The sequence below is a fragment of the Electrophorus electricus genome, chromosome 2, assembly GCF_041902795.1.
Source record: "Electrophorus electricus isolate QZ-2024a chromosome 2, ASM4190279v1, whole genome shotgun sequence".
In the NCBI taxonomy this organism is placed as follows: domain Eukaryota; kingdom Metazoa; phylum Chordata; class Actinopteri; order Gymnotiformes; family Gymnotidae; genus Electrophorus; species Electrophorus electricus.
The window spans coordinates 3,372,501-3,388,571 of record NC_137498.1 but is presented as its reverse complement, the minus strand read 5'-3'; the positions used below and the strand labels follow the sequence as shown (position 1 = coordinate 3,388,571).

The 16,071-nt window shown below is 48.7% G+C and overlaps 2 protein-coding genes across 4 annotated transcripts in view; one reads left to right on the top strand and one right to left on the bottom strand.

The window, feature by feature from the left end:
• Positions 1-1,684: 1,684 nt before the first annotated feature.
• prep (prolyl endopeptidase) lies at positions 1,685-10,851 on the bottom strand. Of its 3 annotated transcripts, none has more exons than XM_027032741.3 (15): positions 10,668-10,851; positions 9,415-9,489; positions 9,018-9,151; positions 7,489-7,619; positions 7,148-7,357; positions 6,369-6,490; positions 6,116-6,221; positions 5,119-5,310; positions 4,667-4,864; positions 4,461-4,564; positions 4,190-4,326; positions 3,916-4,010; positions 2,971-3,102; positions 2,523-2,679; positions 1,685-2,383 (listed from the first exon to the last, which is right to left on the bottom strand). In XM_027032741.3, exons 1-15 carry the CDS (start codon positions 10,707-10,709, stop codon positions 2,089-2,091), a joined length of 2,130 nt encoding a protein of 709 aa, XP_026888542.2. In that variant the 5' UTR covers positions 10,710-10,851; the 3' UTR covers positions 1,685-2,088. The 3 variants fall into 3 exon arrangements, with proteins under 3 accessions (XP_026888542.2, XP_081551536.1, XP_081551535.1); XM_081695410.1 differs by lacking the exon at positions 10,668-10,851 and adding an exon at positions 9,580-10,355; XM_081695409.1 differs by lacking the exons at positions 9,415-9,489; positions 10,668-10,851 and having other exon boundaries at positions 7,489-8,851; positions 9,018-9,143.
• Positions 10,852-12,302: 1,451 nt separating this feature from the next.
• prdm1c (PR domain containing 1c, with ZNF domain) overlaps positions 12,303-16,071 on the top strand; it is a 4,218-nt gene continuing 449 nt past the window's right edge. Inside the window, exons 1-3 of the mRNA XM_027032744.3 lie at positions 12,303-12,445; positions 15,095-15,837; positions 15,922-16,050. Of these exons, the coding sequence (XP_026888545.2) occupies positions 15,115-15,837; positions 15,922-16,050 (852 nt within the window). The 5' untranslated portion in view covers positions 12,303-12,445; positions 15,095-15,114. The remainder of the gene's footprint in view (positions 12,446-15,094; positions 15,838-15,921; positions 16,051-16,071) is intronic.

The window sequence follows — 16,071 nt, the reverse complement described above, 5'->3', positions numbered from 1 at the left end:
GAGATTCAGGGGCGGGTGTACTGGCGAAAGGAGTCCTCCGTGGAGTCCACCACGGAAAGGCGGGTGTCCAGCACTCGATAGAAATGGACACACGTCGCTACAAATAGTGGATTATGGACACAACGAAAACGCAGTGAGCCATGCGACCGTGCGGTATAAAGAGATGTCGGATCTCCCGAAGAGCAGAACATGCTCTGTTCTCTCTTCCCGTACTGACAGGATGGATGCTCTGGACATTTTAGTGCCTGAAGTGCAATTCAGGTTCATTCAGTTAAATTCAGAATGCTCACGATTGTGAAAGGTATCATGTTAAACGTTAAGTGCTACTGAGAGCAAGGATACGCGATCGTTAATGCAAAGTGCCCACAGCACCCCCTTGTGGAGAATGTAACAACAGCAGCCACCACCGTTACAGTCAAAGTTAAAATCAGATACGCATGAAAATGGTCTGAAGTAAACAGCCGAAAGCAGAATAAATATTTAAAGGGATAGGATATGCATTATTATCAGAGAGAGGCTAGGGAACGCGGAGACTAAGGAAAACCTCATTTAGGCTTTTGGCTTCCATTCAGGAAAGAACAAATGAAAAATCATTTTTAAAATGTTTGTTCTTTATATTTACATTTCACCCTTTTTGTAGGCAGTTTTTATGTTTCGCTCAAATTTGACCCAGCATTAAATAATGCATTTCTTTCTTTATAATTTATAGTTATAAATTACTTTATATTTTTTCAAAATAATTTATATTTTTTTCACACACACACACCATTTCTTTCTGAGAAAGGTCTGGTCAGTCTGTCTGACCACACAGGTCTGTCAAGTTGTCCCCCGTCCCACCTCAAGAAATGCCACACAGTGCAAACCGCTACTATGCTTAGAAAAGATCGATGAAACGTTTGTAAAATAGCAGAAGAGGTACAAGGAGCATCCGTAAAGGGAGACCTCTAACAACGGACATACAAACGGACAACTACCCTTCATAGTCGGACCTCCCTTCATAGTCAAGTTCTTTTGGTCCAAGCTGTTTTGTGTGGGTTTTTTACATTAGGAATTATTACATTTTTTGCAAGCAGGTCCATGGTTTCCGCCTCACCGAGTACTGCTGAAGTTATTTTTCCATTACACTACACTAGTTAAAGAGTTTGCTTAATGCAAAACAAAACAAACAAACAAAAAAATATGTACAGTATGGGGAACTGGAAAGTAGACTTGTAGAATTTCAATTGGAATAAAACCATCACTGAACACATAATGGAACTACATGGCTGCTTCAAGACGCCAAGATGAACACTGCCCTCTGAAGTGCTGGCTCGAAACGTCATTCTAGGTCTTGCTGTCGACAGACCAAGTGGAATTATCTCAATATTACTTTTATATATTCACATTTGCAACTGGTTTTCATTTTCACTCTTTAAAATGTTTCATTGTGTATGTTGGGTTTTTATAGCATTAAAAAAAAACAAATTCAAATCTGTTTTTGTGTTTGGGGTCCAGTATGTATATCAAACTATGGCAAAGTGAATAAATAACCCGTCTACATCAGGTCGTGCTGAGAAAAAGATACCAAACTATGGAAAAAACACTGTGAAGGTGGCATATAAACACTATTTGCAGAAGTTTCCAAACAACCAAAACAGCCCAAGACTCTTCAGGTCTCCTCAAAGGCAGAGTGGCAGGAACAGTGTGTGTTTCTTACACGATTGGTTTTATTTTTCTGTGGTGTCGTTTTTCCCCCCACTTGAAAAGGTTCAAACCATCTGCATAAATCTGGAGGTAGAAACAAGCTTCAGTGAAGATGTGACACGAATCCACTCACCCTCACACACGCACACGCACGCACACGCTGTGAGGGACTGTCTCTGCCACTCCGTGCTGCTCAGCCGTAATACACATCAGAACTTAATGCCTCAAGAACATGTTTACGTGGTTTCTGTAGTCCTACAAATAAATAAACCCAGTGCGCAGTGTCCCAGATGCCTTATGGCTGTGGTCCCCCAGTGGGGGACTGGACAAGGCAGAATCTGACCAATGAACAACACAGTCAACCATCCAGGTACAAACAAACAACTGAAGAACTGCGTGTGTGTTTTAGTTGAGCCAGCAGAGGTCCAGGCAGCGGGCGATGAAGGCGTACATGTCCGCGACCTCCTGGATGACCTTGCTGGTGGGTTTCCCAGCGCCGTGGCCAGACTTGGTGTCCACGTGGATGAACAGTGGGTTCTTCTGCCCGGGCCAGCGGCCAATCACGTGCTGTAGGGTGGCGATGTACTTGAGGGAGTGGAGAGGCACCACGCGGTCATCGTGGTCACCCGTCAGCAGCAGCACGGCCGGGTACTGGACGCCGTCTCCCTCGGGGATGTGGATGTTGTGAAGGGGAGAGTACCTGAGAGAGAGCGAGCGAGAATAAGAGCGTGCAAAAACGAGAGCGCGAGAACGGTGCATCTGAATTTGTTAAAATAAGGTTTATATCTAATCCTGTGTGTGTGTGTGTGTGTGTGTGTGTATTTTACGAGCTAACCCACTTGATGAGCCAGTCGAACTGCTCCTTGACCTCGGCGCAGCCAAAGTCTGTGGTCCAGGCGTGGCCGATGGTGAACTTGTGGAACTTCAGCATGTCCATGACCCCCACCTGAGCCACGGCGCAGCCGAAGAGGTCCGGCCGCTGGTTCACACACGCCCCTGCTCGCACACGAACGGGAGGGGGGGGGGGGGAGGTTTAAACATCCAGCATACGTTAACGCACGCGCTGGGGAGAGCAGAAGGCAGCCGGCCGATCAAGCGTGGGCGCGGGGGTTCCGCTCTTGAGCTCCAGGAGTTTCCCGTTTGTAAAGTTTTTCAGTTTTCAGATGGTTTCCGGTTCACGCGTCAAGCGTGTTTGATCACATGCCGGTGTTCGCACAGATAGACCCGAGTGTGTGTGTGTGTGTGTGTGTGTGTGTGTGTGTGTGTGTGTGTGTGTGTGTGTCGTACCCACGAGGAGACCCCCGTTGGAGCCCCCATTGATGGTGAGTTTCTTCGGGGAGGTGTAGCCCTCCTTTATCAGATACTCTGCGGCGCACTGGAAATCCGTGAAGCAGTTCTGCTTGTTCGACAACATCCCCGCTAGTCAGGAAGAACGAGAGGGATGGAGAGAGAGAGGGAACACAGATGAAAGAACGCTCAGGTACAGAAGCACACTTGCAGGGAGAGGAAAAAAAACCCCCAAAAACCTCAGTTCCAAAATGAGCAGGTGAATTTGAGCGGTCAGGTTACGTCTCAACGGTGTTTGCGTAGCTTTCTTAGTGTCATTATTTTAAATGTAGGATGTAAAAACCTCCCAAATCATATTAACAAGAAGATAAAGTCAAAGCAGACCTTTGTTCCTGAGTATCACCATTTAAAAGTCTTTCTCCACAGCTTATCTACAAAACTAACCGACTTTTCTCTAAAACAGCTTTGCTTTTTTTGGATACATCAGCAAGATCATGTGGGTGGGGAAAATATATTATTAGTCAAATGTGTCATTCGTTCATCATCTGAATGACATCAAGTTTCACATGTGACTAATAAAAACGCTCCATCTAGACCGGTGTTAAACAGATCACAGGTTTGGTGGTCGTGGATGTACTGCTCGCAGAAAGTGACAGAGTGGCATCAGGTGAAGGAATATTTTAATATTCCTAATAATATGGATTATACTGGAATATGGATTATCCAGACACCATCTCTCGCCATTTTAATGGTCTGCTAGCAGAAGATTGGCTGTCATGAACCAGTTTACACATCGATCTCCCAGCTCTCTCCAAACTGGTCTATACAGAAATGAATAAAGTTGTTTCGTGTGTGTGTGTGTGTGTGTGTGTGTGTGAGAGTGAGTGTGAGAGAGAGTGTGTGTGTGTGTGTGTGTGTGTGTGTGTGTGTGTGTGTGTGTGTTACCTTTGTGCCATGTTTCTCCATACTCTCCTCCGCCTCTGATGTTGGCTACAGCTAACACTCCACCCAGATGCCGCACAAAGATGAGCCTGGACACACTGCAGCCAACACACACACACACACAGATATCTTACCTTCAGATAGTGTGAGTGTGTGTGCACGCGGCACACAAAACCAGAGAAAGGACATATGTGTGTGTAGGAAGAGGTTGCATATAGCTAGGAGTGTGTGTGTGTTGTTATTTGTAGGTAGGGGACTGTGTGTGTGTGTGTGTGACCTGTAACTGGGTGTAATGGAGATGTTGAATCCTCCGTATCCGTAAAGGAAGGCGGGGTGTGAGCCGTCCAGGTCAATGTCTCTCTTATGTACGATAAACATGGGCACCTGGGTACCGTCCACACTGGTGTAGAAGACCTGCACGTACACGTACACACACACACACACAAAGACCATTAGTGAACTGGGGTGTGTGAGTGTGTGTGTGTGAGTGTGTGTGTGTGTGTGTGTGTGTGTGTGTATGTGCATGTGCGTGTGTGTGTGAGAAGCACCTGCGTGGTCTGGTAGTCTGCAGGGTTGAAGCCCTTCACCGTGACCTCCCTGAAGACGCTCGGCTGCAGAGCTGATTTGGTCAGATCACAGTGGTAGATGATGGCTACATGGAGACACGAGAGTCAAACAAACAAACAAACAAACAAACAAACGCACACACACGCGCACGCACGCACGCACGCACGCAGCGGGCAGGGAGACGCACCAGGCGAGAGGAAGGAAGTGAAGTGGTAGAAGATCTCAGAGTCCTTCTTGCGTCCGGTGAAGCCCACCAGTGAGCCCACCTCCAGCGGGAAGGTTTTCAGCTCCTCGCCCGAGCCCAGCGCGTACATCTTCAGAACGTTCTTCACGTCGTGGAGGTAGCAGACGAACAGACAGGTGGAGTGGGTGCATGCGGCAAACACTGAGGAGCGGGGGGGGGGGGGGGCGGGGGGGAGAAAAGAAGAGAGGGAAAAGAGACTCGTTCAAATAACTACGTTTATAGAAACCAACTGATGGCCCTCCGTCACGTTACTCTAATTAACATACCGTTAATTATTCATGAGCTACACACTCAGCCTACAGATGCCTCCCAGCTGTTGTACGTTAATCAACTGCCCCTCCCTCCCACCACAGACAGCAGCGATCGGCCCCGCCCCTCCATGGGCTTGACCTCACCGATGACGTCCTTGCGGTGCTGGGGGAGAAGCTCCCTCCACAGGTTCTGTGCTGGTTGGGCGAAGTCCACGTTGATGAGGCGGTAGCGCGGCGCGTCCAGGTTGGTCTTAAAGGTGAAGACCGTGCCCTCGTTGGTCACGTACTCGTACTCCGCGTCGAAGTTGTCGATCAGCTTCACCCACGGCAACAGGCCTGTCGGCACGGAGACGGCAGAGAGTCGGTAAGGTCGCGCTGGGACAGGAGGGGATGTGTGACTTTTGGGATTCACATGGTACATGACAGCTGCGGAGTGAATGTGACCAGACCATGTGACCTACAACAACCAATACAATATTCCAGACACACAAGCGGAGGACGGAGGGAGCAGGAGTGGAGGGAGCAGGAGTGGAGGGAGCAGGAGTGGAGGGAGCAGGAGTGGAGGGAGCAGGGGCTAGGGACGGAGGGAGCAGGAGTGGAGGGAGCAGGAGTGGAGGGAGCAGGGGCTAGGGATGGAGGGAGCAGGAGTGGAGGGAGCAGGGGCTAGGGATGGAGGGAGGAGTGGAGGGAGCAGGGGCTAGGGAGCAGGGGCTAGGGACGGAGGGAGCAGGAGTGGAGGGAGCAGGAGTGGAGGGAGCAGGAGTGGAGGGAGCAGGGGCTAGGGATGGAGGGAGCAGGAGTGGAGGGAGCAGGAGTGGAGGGAGCAGGAGTGGAGGGAGCAGGAGTGGAGGGAGCAGGGGCTAGGGATGGAGGGAGCAGGGGCTAGGGATGGAGGGAGCAGGAGTGGAGGGAGCAGGGGCTAGGGATGGAGGGAGCAGGAGTGGAGGGAGCAGGGGCTAGGGATGGAGGGAGCAGGAGTGGAGGGAGCAGGGGCTAGGGATGGAGGGAGCAGGAGTGGAGGGAGCAGGGGCTAGGGATGGAGGGAGCAGGAGTGGAGGGAGCAGGGGCTAGGGACGGAGGGAGCAGGAGTGGAGGGAGCAGGGGCTAGGGAGCACGGGCTAGGGACGGAGGGAGCAGGCACCTGTGATGCCATCAGGAACAGTGTCGAGGTCACAGTACCACAGTCTGTTGACTGGATCACAACCCTCTCTGATAGACAGCAACACATAACGGCCATCATCAGACACCTGGGTGACACACAAACACAATACACACAAACACACAGCTTAAATCTTCAAAAGCAGAATACGGAAGATGAACAGTTGTGCATGTCTGTAAATGTAGTCAATGTCTGTGAACTATATGGGTTCTGTGTGTGTGTGTGTGTGTGTAACCTCAGCTCCACTCATCCATTTGGGCTGGTCAGGGAACTCTGCACACAGGACATCCTGAGACTGTGGAGAACCAAGCACATGGTAGTACAGCTTCTGGTTCAGATTAGTGGACGTCTCAGTGCCTGAGAGAGAGAGAGAGAGAGAGAGAGAGAAGGATGACAGAGGTAGATAAAGACAGAATATAGAGAAATTATGTGTAAGAACAGATACACTTTTCACTCTTGCTAGTCCACACTGCGTGTGTGTGTGTGTGTGTGTGTGTGTGTGTGTGTGTGCGAGCTACCATCACTCTTGCTGTGCTAGTCCACACTGCGTGTGCGTGTGAGCTACCATCACTCTTGCTGTGCTAGTCCCCACTGCGTGTGCGAGCTACCATCACTCTTGCTGTGCTAGTCCCCACTGCGTGTGCGAGCTACCATCACTCTTGCTGTGCTAGTCCACACTGCGTGTGTGTGTGTGTGTGTGAGCTACCATCACTCTTGCTGTGCTAGTCCACACTGCGTGTGTGTGTGAGCTACCATCACTCTTGCTGTGCTAGTCCACACTGCGTGTGTGTGTGTGTGTGTGTGTGTGTGAGCTACCATCACTCTTGCTGTGCTAGTCCACACTGCGTGTGTGTGTGTGTGTGTGTGAGCTACCATCACTCTTGCTGTGCTAGTCCACACTGCGTGTGTGTGTGTGTGTGTGTATGTGTGTGTATGTGTGTGTGTGTGTGTGTGTGTGTGTGTGTGTGTGTGTGTGTGTGTGTGTGTGTGTGTGTGTGTGTGTGTGTGAGCTACCATCACTCTTGCCCTCCTGGTCGGGGTATGCGTTGTAGAACAGGCCTTTCCCATCGTGAGTCCAGGACATACATGTGAACTTCACTCTCTCCAGTCGGTCCTCCAGTGGCTCTGCCCCCTCCACCCGCAGGAAATGGATCTCCACCCAATCAGAGCCGCTGGCACTGGTGCCATACGCCAGGTACTCGCCATCCTCCGAGAACGTATAACCTGGGGGGGGGGGGAGTACCCTCACTATTCCAGCTCTCACACACTGCCCTTTAGTGGTCAATACTAGTCATATACACACCCAGACACACTGACACAGTCACAAAAATACAGTCTCACACATAGCAAGTCACCTCGTAAAGCCACGGTCCCATCGTCTGAGAACGTGTTCGGGTCGAGGAACACGGTCGGCTCCGCCTCCAGGTCTGCCTGCACGTAGAGGACGCTCTGGTCCTGCAAGCCTGTGTTGTAGAAGTGAAAATACCTGGCAGGGAAACAAAGGGCTCGGTGAATGGCCCGGCGCGGCGGAACCAACGCCGCCGCCTGAGCTCTACAGACGGCCGTCGCTCGATTCACTCGGTCCGAATCTGCCGCTTTGCCAGCCCGAAGGTTTTCGGACTCCGAAACCGGATGTGCGCCACAGTTATTCATGCCGTCGGGATGTTTTGGCTCCGTCGATTCATCTGACCACATACCCAGCGTGATCCCACTTTTGGATGCTGCAAGCTTGAAATCCAATAACAGCACAACAGTAAGCTGTAACCAGCGCTGACCAGCGCTACAGGTGGTTCTACCCACGGCCTCGTTACAGATGTAGCACCAAAACATCACGTAATATTCAAAAGTCAAACTTTGTTCGGATGTCAAACACACATCGGCCATACAGATCAACGGGAACATTAAAACCGCCTGCCTAGTCTTGTGTAGGTTCTTCAAATCAGCAGACACACCAAGGCATGGACTCCACAAGACCTGTGAAGGTGTCCTGGGGTACGGGGACTCCACAAGACCTGTGAAAGTGTCCTGGGGTACGGGGACTCCACAAGACCTGTGAAGGTCTCTATCCCACTGAAAGAATCCTCTGACATTAGGGAATACCATTACCAGGGAGGACTGTGCTCTGTCCACCACAGCGTTTAGGTGGACGGTACATGTCAAAGTAACATCAACATGAATACCAGGACCCTATGTTTCCCAGAGCATCACATCACACGGTGCTCTCCTGATCCCTGGGTAAGTGATGCACACAGACCAGGCCATCTTCTTCCACTACTTCATGGTCTGGTTCTAATAATCACACACACGTTGTAGGCACTTTGGGAAGTTGACAGAGGTCGGTATGGGCACTCTGACCGGTCTGTGGCTACACAGCCCCATACACAGATAGCTGTGATGCACTGTGTGTTTTGACTATGATAAAGGCGTCAAAACGAACTTTCAGCACTTTGCCTTCACTCAACCCCGGGCGCCCGTGAGCCTGTTGCCGGTTCATGGGTTGTCCTTCCCTGGAACACTTTGGGCAGGTGTTATCCCAGTCACATCCCACAGGACCTGCCGTCCTGGACGTGCTCTGACCCGGTCGTTTAGCCATCACGGTTTGGCCCTTTTCTGAGGTCACTCAGTTCCTCACACGTGCTGCTTGTTCATGCTTGGTCAATACATTCCACCACTTGAGAGGCATTATTGTAACAAGATAATCAGTGTTATTCATGTCACCTATCACACAAAACCAAAAAACAACAACCACACACATAAATGATGACATTATAGAGTTGAGTTTCTATGTAAATCCCTTTCTCCAATATACATCAAAAACAGGAGTTCTTCAGAATTGTCCTGCACAGAAGGCGAGCTGGACGTGACGCAGACGCGAGTCTCTCACCTGTTGCCCCGCTTGAAGGGGCAGCTGTATTTGGGGTAGTCGTAGAGCTCAGTCATGCGCTCTTTAAAGGTCTCTCGGACCGGACACTCGTCCAGGAAGGGTAACGTGAGCTGGTTCTGGGCAATCACGAACGCCTGAGAGGGAGAGAGTGTGTTAGAGCGAACCCACACACACACACACACACACACACACACACACAACGACGACAGCAAGACAAGTGCAAGAGCGAGAAGAACAAAGAGAAGAGGAGGCCACAGGAGAAGATATAACGTTAAAAAAAAGCAATCAGCACTAATAAAATTGGAAAATACACCACTTTTACTAAGCAAAATGCGTATCCCCTGTATTAGTGTATATTAGAGGCAGTGGGTTTCAGGTCGGATCAGGCGGGCTATACCTGCGTCTTTTCGCTGTCCGGATCCTCCAGCCAGCTGTACGGATCGGGAATCTTTTGGCCGTGATAGTCGTCCACCTGAAAACACACACAACGTAGGCTCCAGGCATCAGATTTCATTTGACAAGGAGTTATTTTCAGACGACTGCAGTGAATCTGACAAGACACCTGCCGAGGTGAAGACGATGGAGTCTGTTCAGGACTCTCATTAAAATAATAACCAGTATACTACATTAACGGCATTTATCTTACGCTTTTATCCAAAGCGATTTAGTTATGACTGAGTACAACGTGAGTAATTGAGGGTTAAGGGTCTTGCTCAGGGGCCCAACAGTGGCAACTTAGCAGCGGTGGGACGTTATCTTGTCATATTATTATTATTATTATTATTATGCGATAACTTTTGAATATTTTCGTCGTTGTGACACTGGCTAGCTAACCGTTAGCCATCAAGTTTTCTCGTCATGCCACGACGCTGGCTGGTTACTGAACGCTTCGGCTAGTCAGTAGCTAACCAGTAGGCAACAAACATTCCTGAGGTAAGTTAGCCAGCGACGCTAACCTGCCTAGCTAATGATGTTCAACTACATTTACCTCACACCTCACACTTCTAACGGTGTAGCGACTAGGTCAGCGTTATGTCTACAGTAAGCTAGCCGGCTGAAGTGAATGACAGCACCGCTCACGTCAAACAAAGACGCCCCGGCTAGCGAACGTCAGCTAGCATTATTAGCGTTAGCGTTAGCGAACGTCAGCTAGCATTATTAGCGTTAGCGTTAGCGTTAGCGAACGTCAGCTAGCATTATTAGCGTTAGCGAACGTCAGCTAGCATTATTAGCGTTAGCGAACGGCAGCTAGCATTATTAGCGTTAGCGAACGGCAGCTAGCATTATTAGCGTTAGCGAACGGCAGCTAGCATTATTAGCGTTAGCGTTAACGAACGGCAGCTAGCATTATTAGCGTTAGCGTTAACGAACGGCAGCTGGCATTAGCGTTAACGAACGGCAGCTAGCATTAGCGTTAGCGAACGGAAGCTAGCATTATTAGCGTTAGCGTTAACCAACGGCAGCTAGCATTATTAGCGTTAGCGAACGGCAGCTAGCATTATTAGCGTTAGCGAACGGCAGCTAGCATTATTAGCGTTAGCGAACGGCAGCTAGCATTAGCGTCCATTCATTTTCCCTACCCCGGCTAGCTAGCTGGTCACTTAGTTAGCCGGCTAGCTAACGTTAAGCAGTGCGTCGCTGGCGACTTACTACGGCTTCGTCGCGGTACGCGTTCGGATACCGGAAAGGCATTGTGGCAGAAACCTGTCCGTTCACACGGTTACGGTAAAACCGGATCAAAGCGACCAGGTAACAGCTCGCTGTGACTCTGGAGAGCGAAGTCCCGAAGCGGATGAGCAGCGCCACAAGCGAGAACTCTGCGAGGAAAAAAAGAAGACGTGTGGGTGGCATAGTGCCCCCGACTGTTTCAACGGGAATTGCACTTTAGTTCGCTAAATAGATTTTGTAGCGCTGTTCGCTGAACGGTTATGGTTAGTTAGTCAAGTTGGGTATTTTATCTTTCAAATATTCGTGGGTTTCTTGGCCACCCAAGGTGAGTATATGTGACAAAAACATACCAAAAACACTGCTGTAAAATTAACTCGTATCGTTAATAAGCACGCAAGTCGAGCACAAAACGACATTCAGAAAGTCAGTTTGAAAATGAAATACAACAGATGACAAAGAAGAGACTGCAGCGAGGATCTAAAACCAAAGGTCAGATTTTGGAGATTACGTCAAGGATGTGTTGTGAAGTGAGTGTGGCAGAATCTGCCACAGCGGCCTGTCATTGACACCGCTGCACCCTTCACATGCCTGCTGGTTCCTTTTTGATTTTAGAGCGACCGCACATCGAGATGCAGCCGGCAACATCTGTAAATGCAACATAACATTGATGGCATAGTATTTATCATAACAGGGCACAGGTCAGATCACAGGGTGCAGGTGTCCGGCAAAGTCTGCTTTAAACACCTCACAGGAAGCTTATAATGCTCAAGCTTATAATGCTTTGTGTGTGTGTGTGTGTGTGTGTGTGTGTGTGTGTGTGTGTGTGTGCACCCATGGCTACATGTTACAGAAGCAATAGTGGTTGGTAGGAAAGACAGGACAGAAATAGGATTTTCATCACACACCTATAATAGAGGTTACCATCAAGGTTCTGGGTTCAACACTGCCTCAGACTTAGACTAGTCTTAGACTAGTGCAACGTGTCCATCCAGTTGCCCAGGAGATCATGTGGAAGGCTCACTGTCCCTATAAGCCTCCTCTTCTCTATAAGCCCCTCCTCATTGCTGTAAGACCCCTCTCTTCCTTGTAAGCCCCTCCTCTTCTCTATAAGCCCCTCCTCTTCTCCATATTTACATTTACGGCATTTGGCTGACGCTTCTATCCAAAGCAACTTACAATTATGACTGAGTACAACTTGAGCAATTGAGGGTTAAGGGTCTTGCTCAGGGGCCCAACAGTGGCAACTTGGCAGTGCTGGGACTTGGACCAACAACCTTCCGATTACAAGTCAAGCACCATAACCTCTGTGCTGCCACTGCCCATAAGCCCCGCCTCTTCCCTATAAGCACCTCCTCTTCTGTACAGAACAGATGAAACTTCACTGCTGACTGGCAACTCAGCTGGTGATTCAGTCAGTGCAGTCATGACATCAGCATGTCAGCATGGAGCCCACAGGATGTATGTAAATGTGTAAGCATACACAAAGATTTTACACACACACACACACACACACACACACCATGCAAACAAGTGAAACTGTTCTGATGCAGACACGCAGAGAGGGAGGGGGAGGGGTCCGAATTCAGGGGGCGGAGTACAGAGGAGAAGACAAGGCTCGTCTTTAGGTCCTCTCTTCACAGTCACGCGTCCACACACAACACAGACAGACCGCCACACACAGGTGAGAAGAAGAGACAGAGGACCCCCTCTCCAAGACGCCCCAGAGAGCAGGAAGAGACGTTCGTCTGGACTCAGCCTCGGTGAGTGGACCGTCTACGTTCTGCTTGCTGGCACAGCACCAGGCAGGATCGTTTACTTTCTTGTTTGTTTGGGGGTTTTTTTATAATAAAGAAACGACACATCACCCAGTTTACCGGCAAACCCGAGCCGCTGTGGGAATGTTACTACTCCAGAGATTCCGAGTGCAAACTCGTTCCGGTTCGCAGCCAATCTATCCACATCCTTTGGAGAGGAAAGCAGTCATTAAAGAGACGCAGCTATTATGGGAAAATGTGTCCTTCAGTAAGAGGAAGGTGCTATATACATGTAAATAATCGTCATCATCATCATCATAATAATAAATGTACCAGGATCGGCGTTGCAGAAAAATAAGACCTAATCAAGATGTTAAAGTCAACTCTATCAATAACTCCTACAAAGAATTTGGAGAAAGGTGGGGTGGGTGTGTGTGTGTGTGCGTGCGTGTGGAAATGGAAACTTGGTCACGGACATCCTCCGAACGAGCGGCGTGTGTACCCCCCCCCAAGCAAGCATGACTGCGGCCAGCGTCTTCCACTCTTGCTCAGACGTTCGCGGAGGGTTTCAGCGCACCCGCACGCCAACATCCTCCGTGCTGGGTGGTGCAGTTGCTGCGTCAACGGGTTTCACTTTGACTCTGCTCAACACACTCAGCACATTCCCCTACCTGTGAGAGATTACAGATGAGAAGACTGGGAGGGCAGGCTAGGTGGTGGATTGTGTGTGGGTTTGCTTCATAGTTATGATTTACTCATTTAACTTTTAGTTGCCATGATAGTGCTGTTAGTGCTGCAATTATGTCCACACCAAAACACACATCATAACATTTTTGTTGGAACCGCATGGAACGAATGTCGTGATTTAAACATCAACTTTTTCACTTTGCTTGCGCAGCTGATAAAATACCTCAGTCCAAATGTCCTGTTTCTCTGGAAACTGTGCTATAATGTTGAATATCTATATATATAAACTCTGTGTCCTTCACTACAATGTTGGATATCTCTAGATCTCTACATATCACCTGGAGTTTATTTATTTATTCATTTAATTTATTTAAATAAATTAGATAATTACATCATTTATTTTCTTTAAGTGTTGACATGCATAAGTGAATTGCATGTTTATCTAAAACTGGCTTTGTGAGAAAGATTATTGAGTTAGTTGTGTGTGTGTGTGTGTGTGTGTGTGTGTGTGTGTGTGCATTCTGTGACGCATGTCCCTTCGTCTGTCTCTGCCAGTAAAAGTACACACACACACACACACACACCTACTTCATATATTGATGCAGCTAGGAAGCGGCGGGCAGATGCCAAACACACACGCACACACACCTCACACACAGCACACACACCTCACACACAGCACACACACACACACACAAACAGAGAGCCAAGCACCTAAATGTTGTTGCTCACCAATTTCACAATGTATGATGGTGGTTGATTTTCAAGGAATCAAGGCTGTGTTCATTTAGAAAGTGAGAGAGCCATTATCTGACATTTCTGAGCCGTTTACCCTCTCATAATAACAAGACGGTAAACCACAGTACATCTGTACACACACACACCCACACACACAGACACACACACACTCACACACACACACACACACACACACACACACACACTCTCACACACACACACACACACACACACACACACACACACACACACACACACACACACACACACAAACCCTAATGAAAATATACTGTGTATTACCATTCTCATTCTCTCTCTCTCTCTCTCTCTCTCTCTCTCTCTCTCTCTCACACACACACACACACACACAAACACACACATACTCCTATACATCAATTAATAATAAATTAATAAATGTATAAATATAATTATTAGATTTAAATAAATGTTCTTTAAATAGGTATTTTTCAGAGTTTCGAATTTTCGCATTATTAGTGTGGGCAAGCAGGGGTAGAAATACCCCTAATGTTCATTATTACTATGAACAAATACCACTAGTGTTCATTATTACCCTGAACACACACCACTAGTGTTCATTATTACCCTGAACAAATACCACTAGTGTTCATTATTACCCTGAACAAATACCACTAGTGTTCATTATTACTCTGAACAAATACCACTAGTGTTCATTATTACCCTGAACAAATACCACTAGTGTTCATTATTACTCTGAACACACACCACCAGTGTTCATTATTTTTCCACAGAAGAGTTGAAGTTTTCATTGTAAGTCTGAGTGCATTTAGTAGTTTAGTCACTACACACAGCGTGCTGACAAACAACATTCGTTAGCTCTAAAAGCCTAACTCTGCAGCTAGGCTTAAAGCTCAGAAAATGAACTTTATTTTAAAAAATGAATCTTATAAAATCACTTACTCTAAATAGTGCTTACAGATAAGTGTCTGTGCTTGATATGTTCCACCCTGTCTCCGGGGCAACAGAATATGACACAGCAAATTACTGATGAACAATCAATCGATGAATCGATGTGACCAGCTGCAATGTATGAAATTGTCTGCCATTTTTTGCTTCTGTCATAAACAGAATATAATATAATAAATAAAGTATACATTTTTTTGTTTTTCACAAATCTACATTATTAACTGTGAAAGTAGGTTATCTAGTTTCTGTTTAATGTCCTCCCTGTGGTTTGTATCTGACCTTTAGGGTAAAGACTTGGTCGAGCGATGATGCTGACGAGGACGAAGACAAAGAAGAAAGGGCACACGGTGTTGGAGATACTGCAGAGGGACTGTTCTACTGTCCTGAGCCATCGCCCTGCGGGATTCCTGGACAGGCTTTCCTGTCCTCAGGACATTGGGAGGGAGAGCGCCCCTGTGCTCCACGACACCTACAGGCCCTCTTCACCTCTGACCTCCCTCGCTGACCTCGCTTCGTCTCCCGGCCTGTCCGTCGGAGGACACCTGTGGCCATACTACGCAGGGGTCCTACGGCCACACCCGCACGTGCACGTCTCGCAAACCGCGCGTCCCGCGCCGTCCTACCAGCCAACGGGATTCGACGGGATATTTCCTCCCAAGGTCCTGGCTCACGCCGGACCAATTGAGACCAAAAATATTAAAGACGCAGGAGTTACCAAACCAGTGGACTGGAGGACACCACGCTTTCCCACGCCCCTGTCCGACACGCCCGAGGTTCGTCAGGCAGCCGTCGTCAACGCAGGGGGTCCGTGTCCCGGTCCTTCTGCCGTAGCTCCATCCCCCAGGGAGGCCACAGCTGCACCTCCTGGAGGAGCCCAGGCAGAGGAGGCCCCAGATGTGAGGACCACGGGGGCACCGAGGGTCACGGGGGGCAGGAAGCTGCCCTGCCCCTTACACAGGGAGAAGGGAAAGCTCCGCTACGAGTGCAGAGTCTGCCAAAAGAACTTCAGTCAGCTCTCCAACCTGAAGGTTCGTGGGTTGTTGCTCCGAGCTCTGGCGAGGTAACACCCAGACTCTCTCTCACCTCCCTTTGTGTGTCTCTCTCTCTCCCAGGTACATTTAAGGGTGCACACCGGGGAGAGACCGTACAGGTGTGGGACCTGCAGGAAGAACTTCACCCAGTTCGCTCACCTGCAGAAGCACTTCCTGGTTCATACTGGGGAGAAACCACATGAGTGTCCGGTGAGTCCATGAGTTTAGTCC

Coding starts and splice junctions, on each gene's coding strand:
- prep (XM_081695409.1), bottom strand. CDS start 8,236: ATGGTATTCCCTAATGTCAGAGGATTCTTTCAGTGGGATAGAGACCTT. Junction 3,103..3,915: donor TGGAGAAACATGGCACAAAG/GTAACACACACA, acceptor CTTCCTGACTAG/CGGGGATGTTGTCGAACAAG. Junction 2,384..2,522: donor CAGTTCGACTGGCTCATCAA/GTGGGTTAGCTC, acceptor GCTCTCTCTCAG/GTACTCTCCCCTTCACAACA.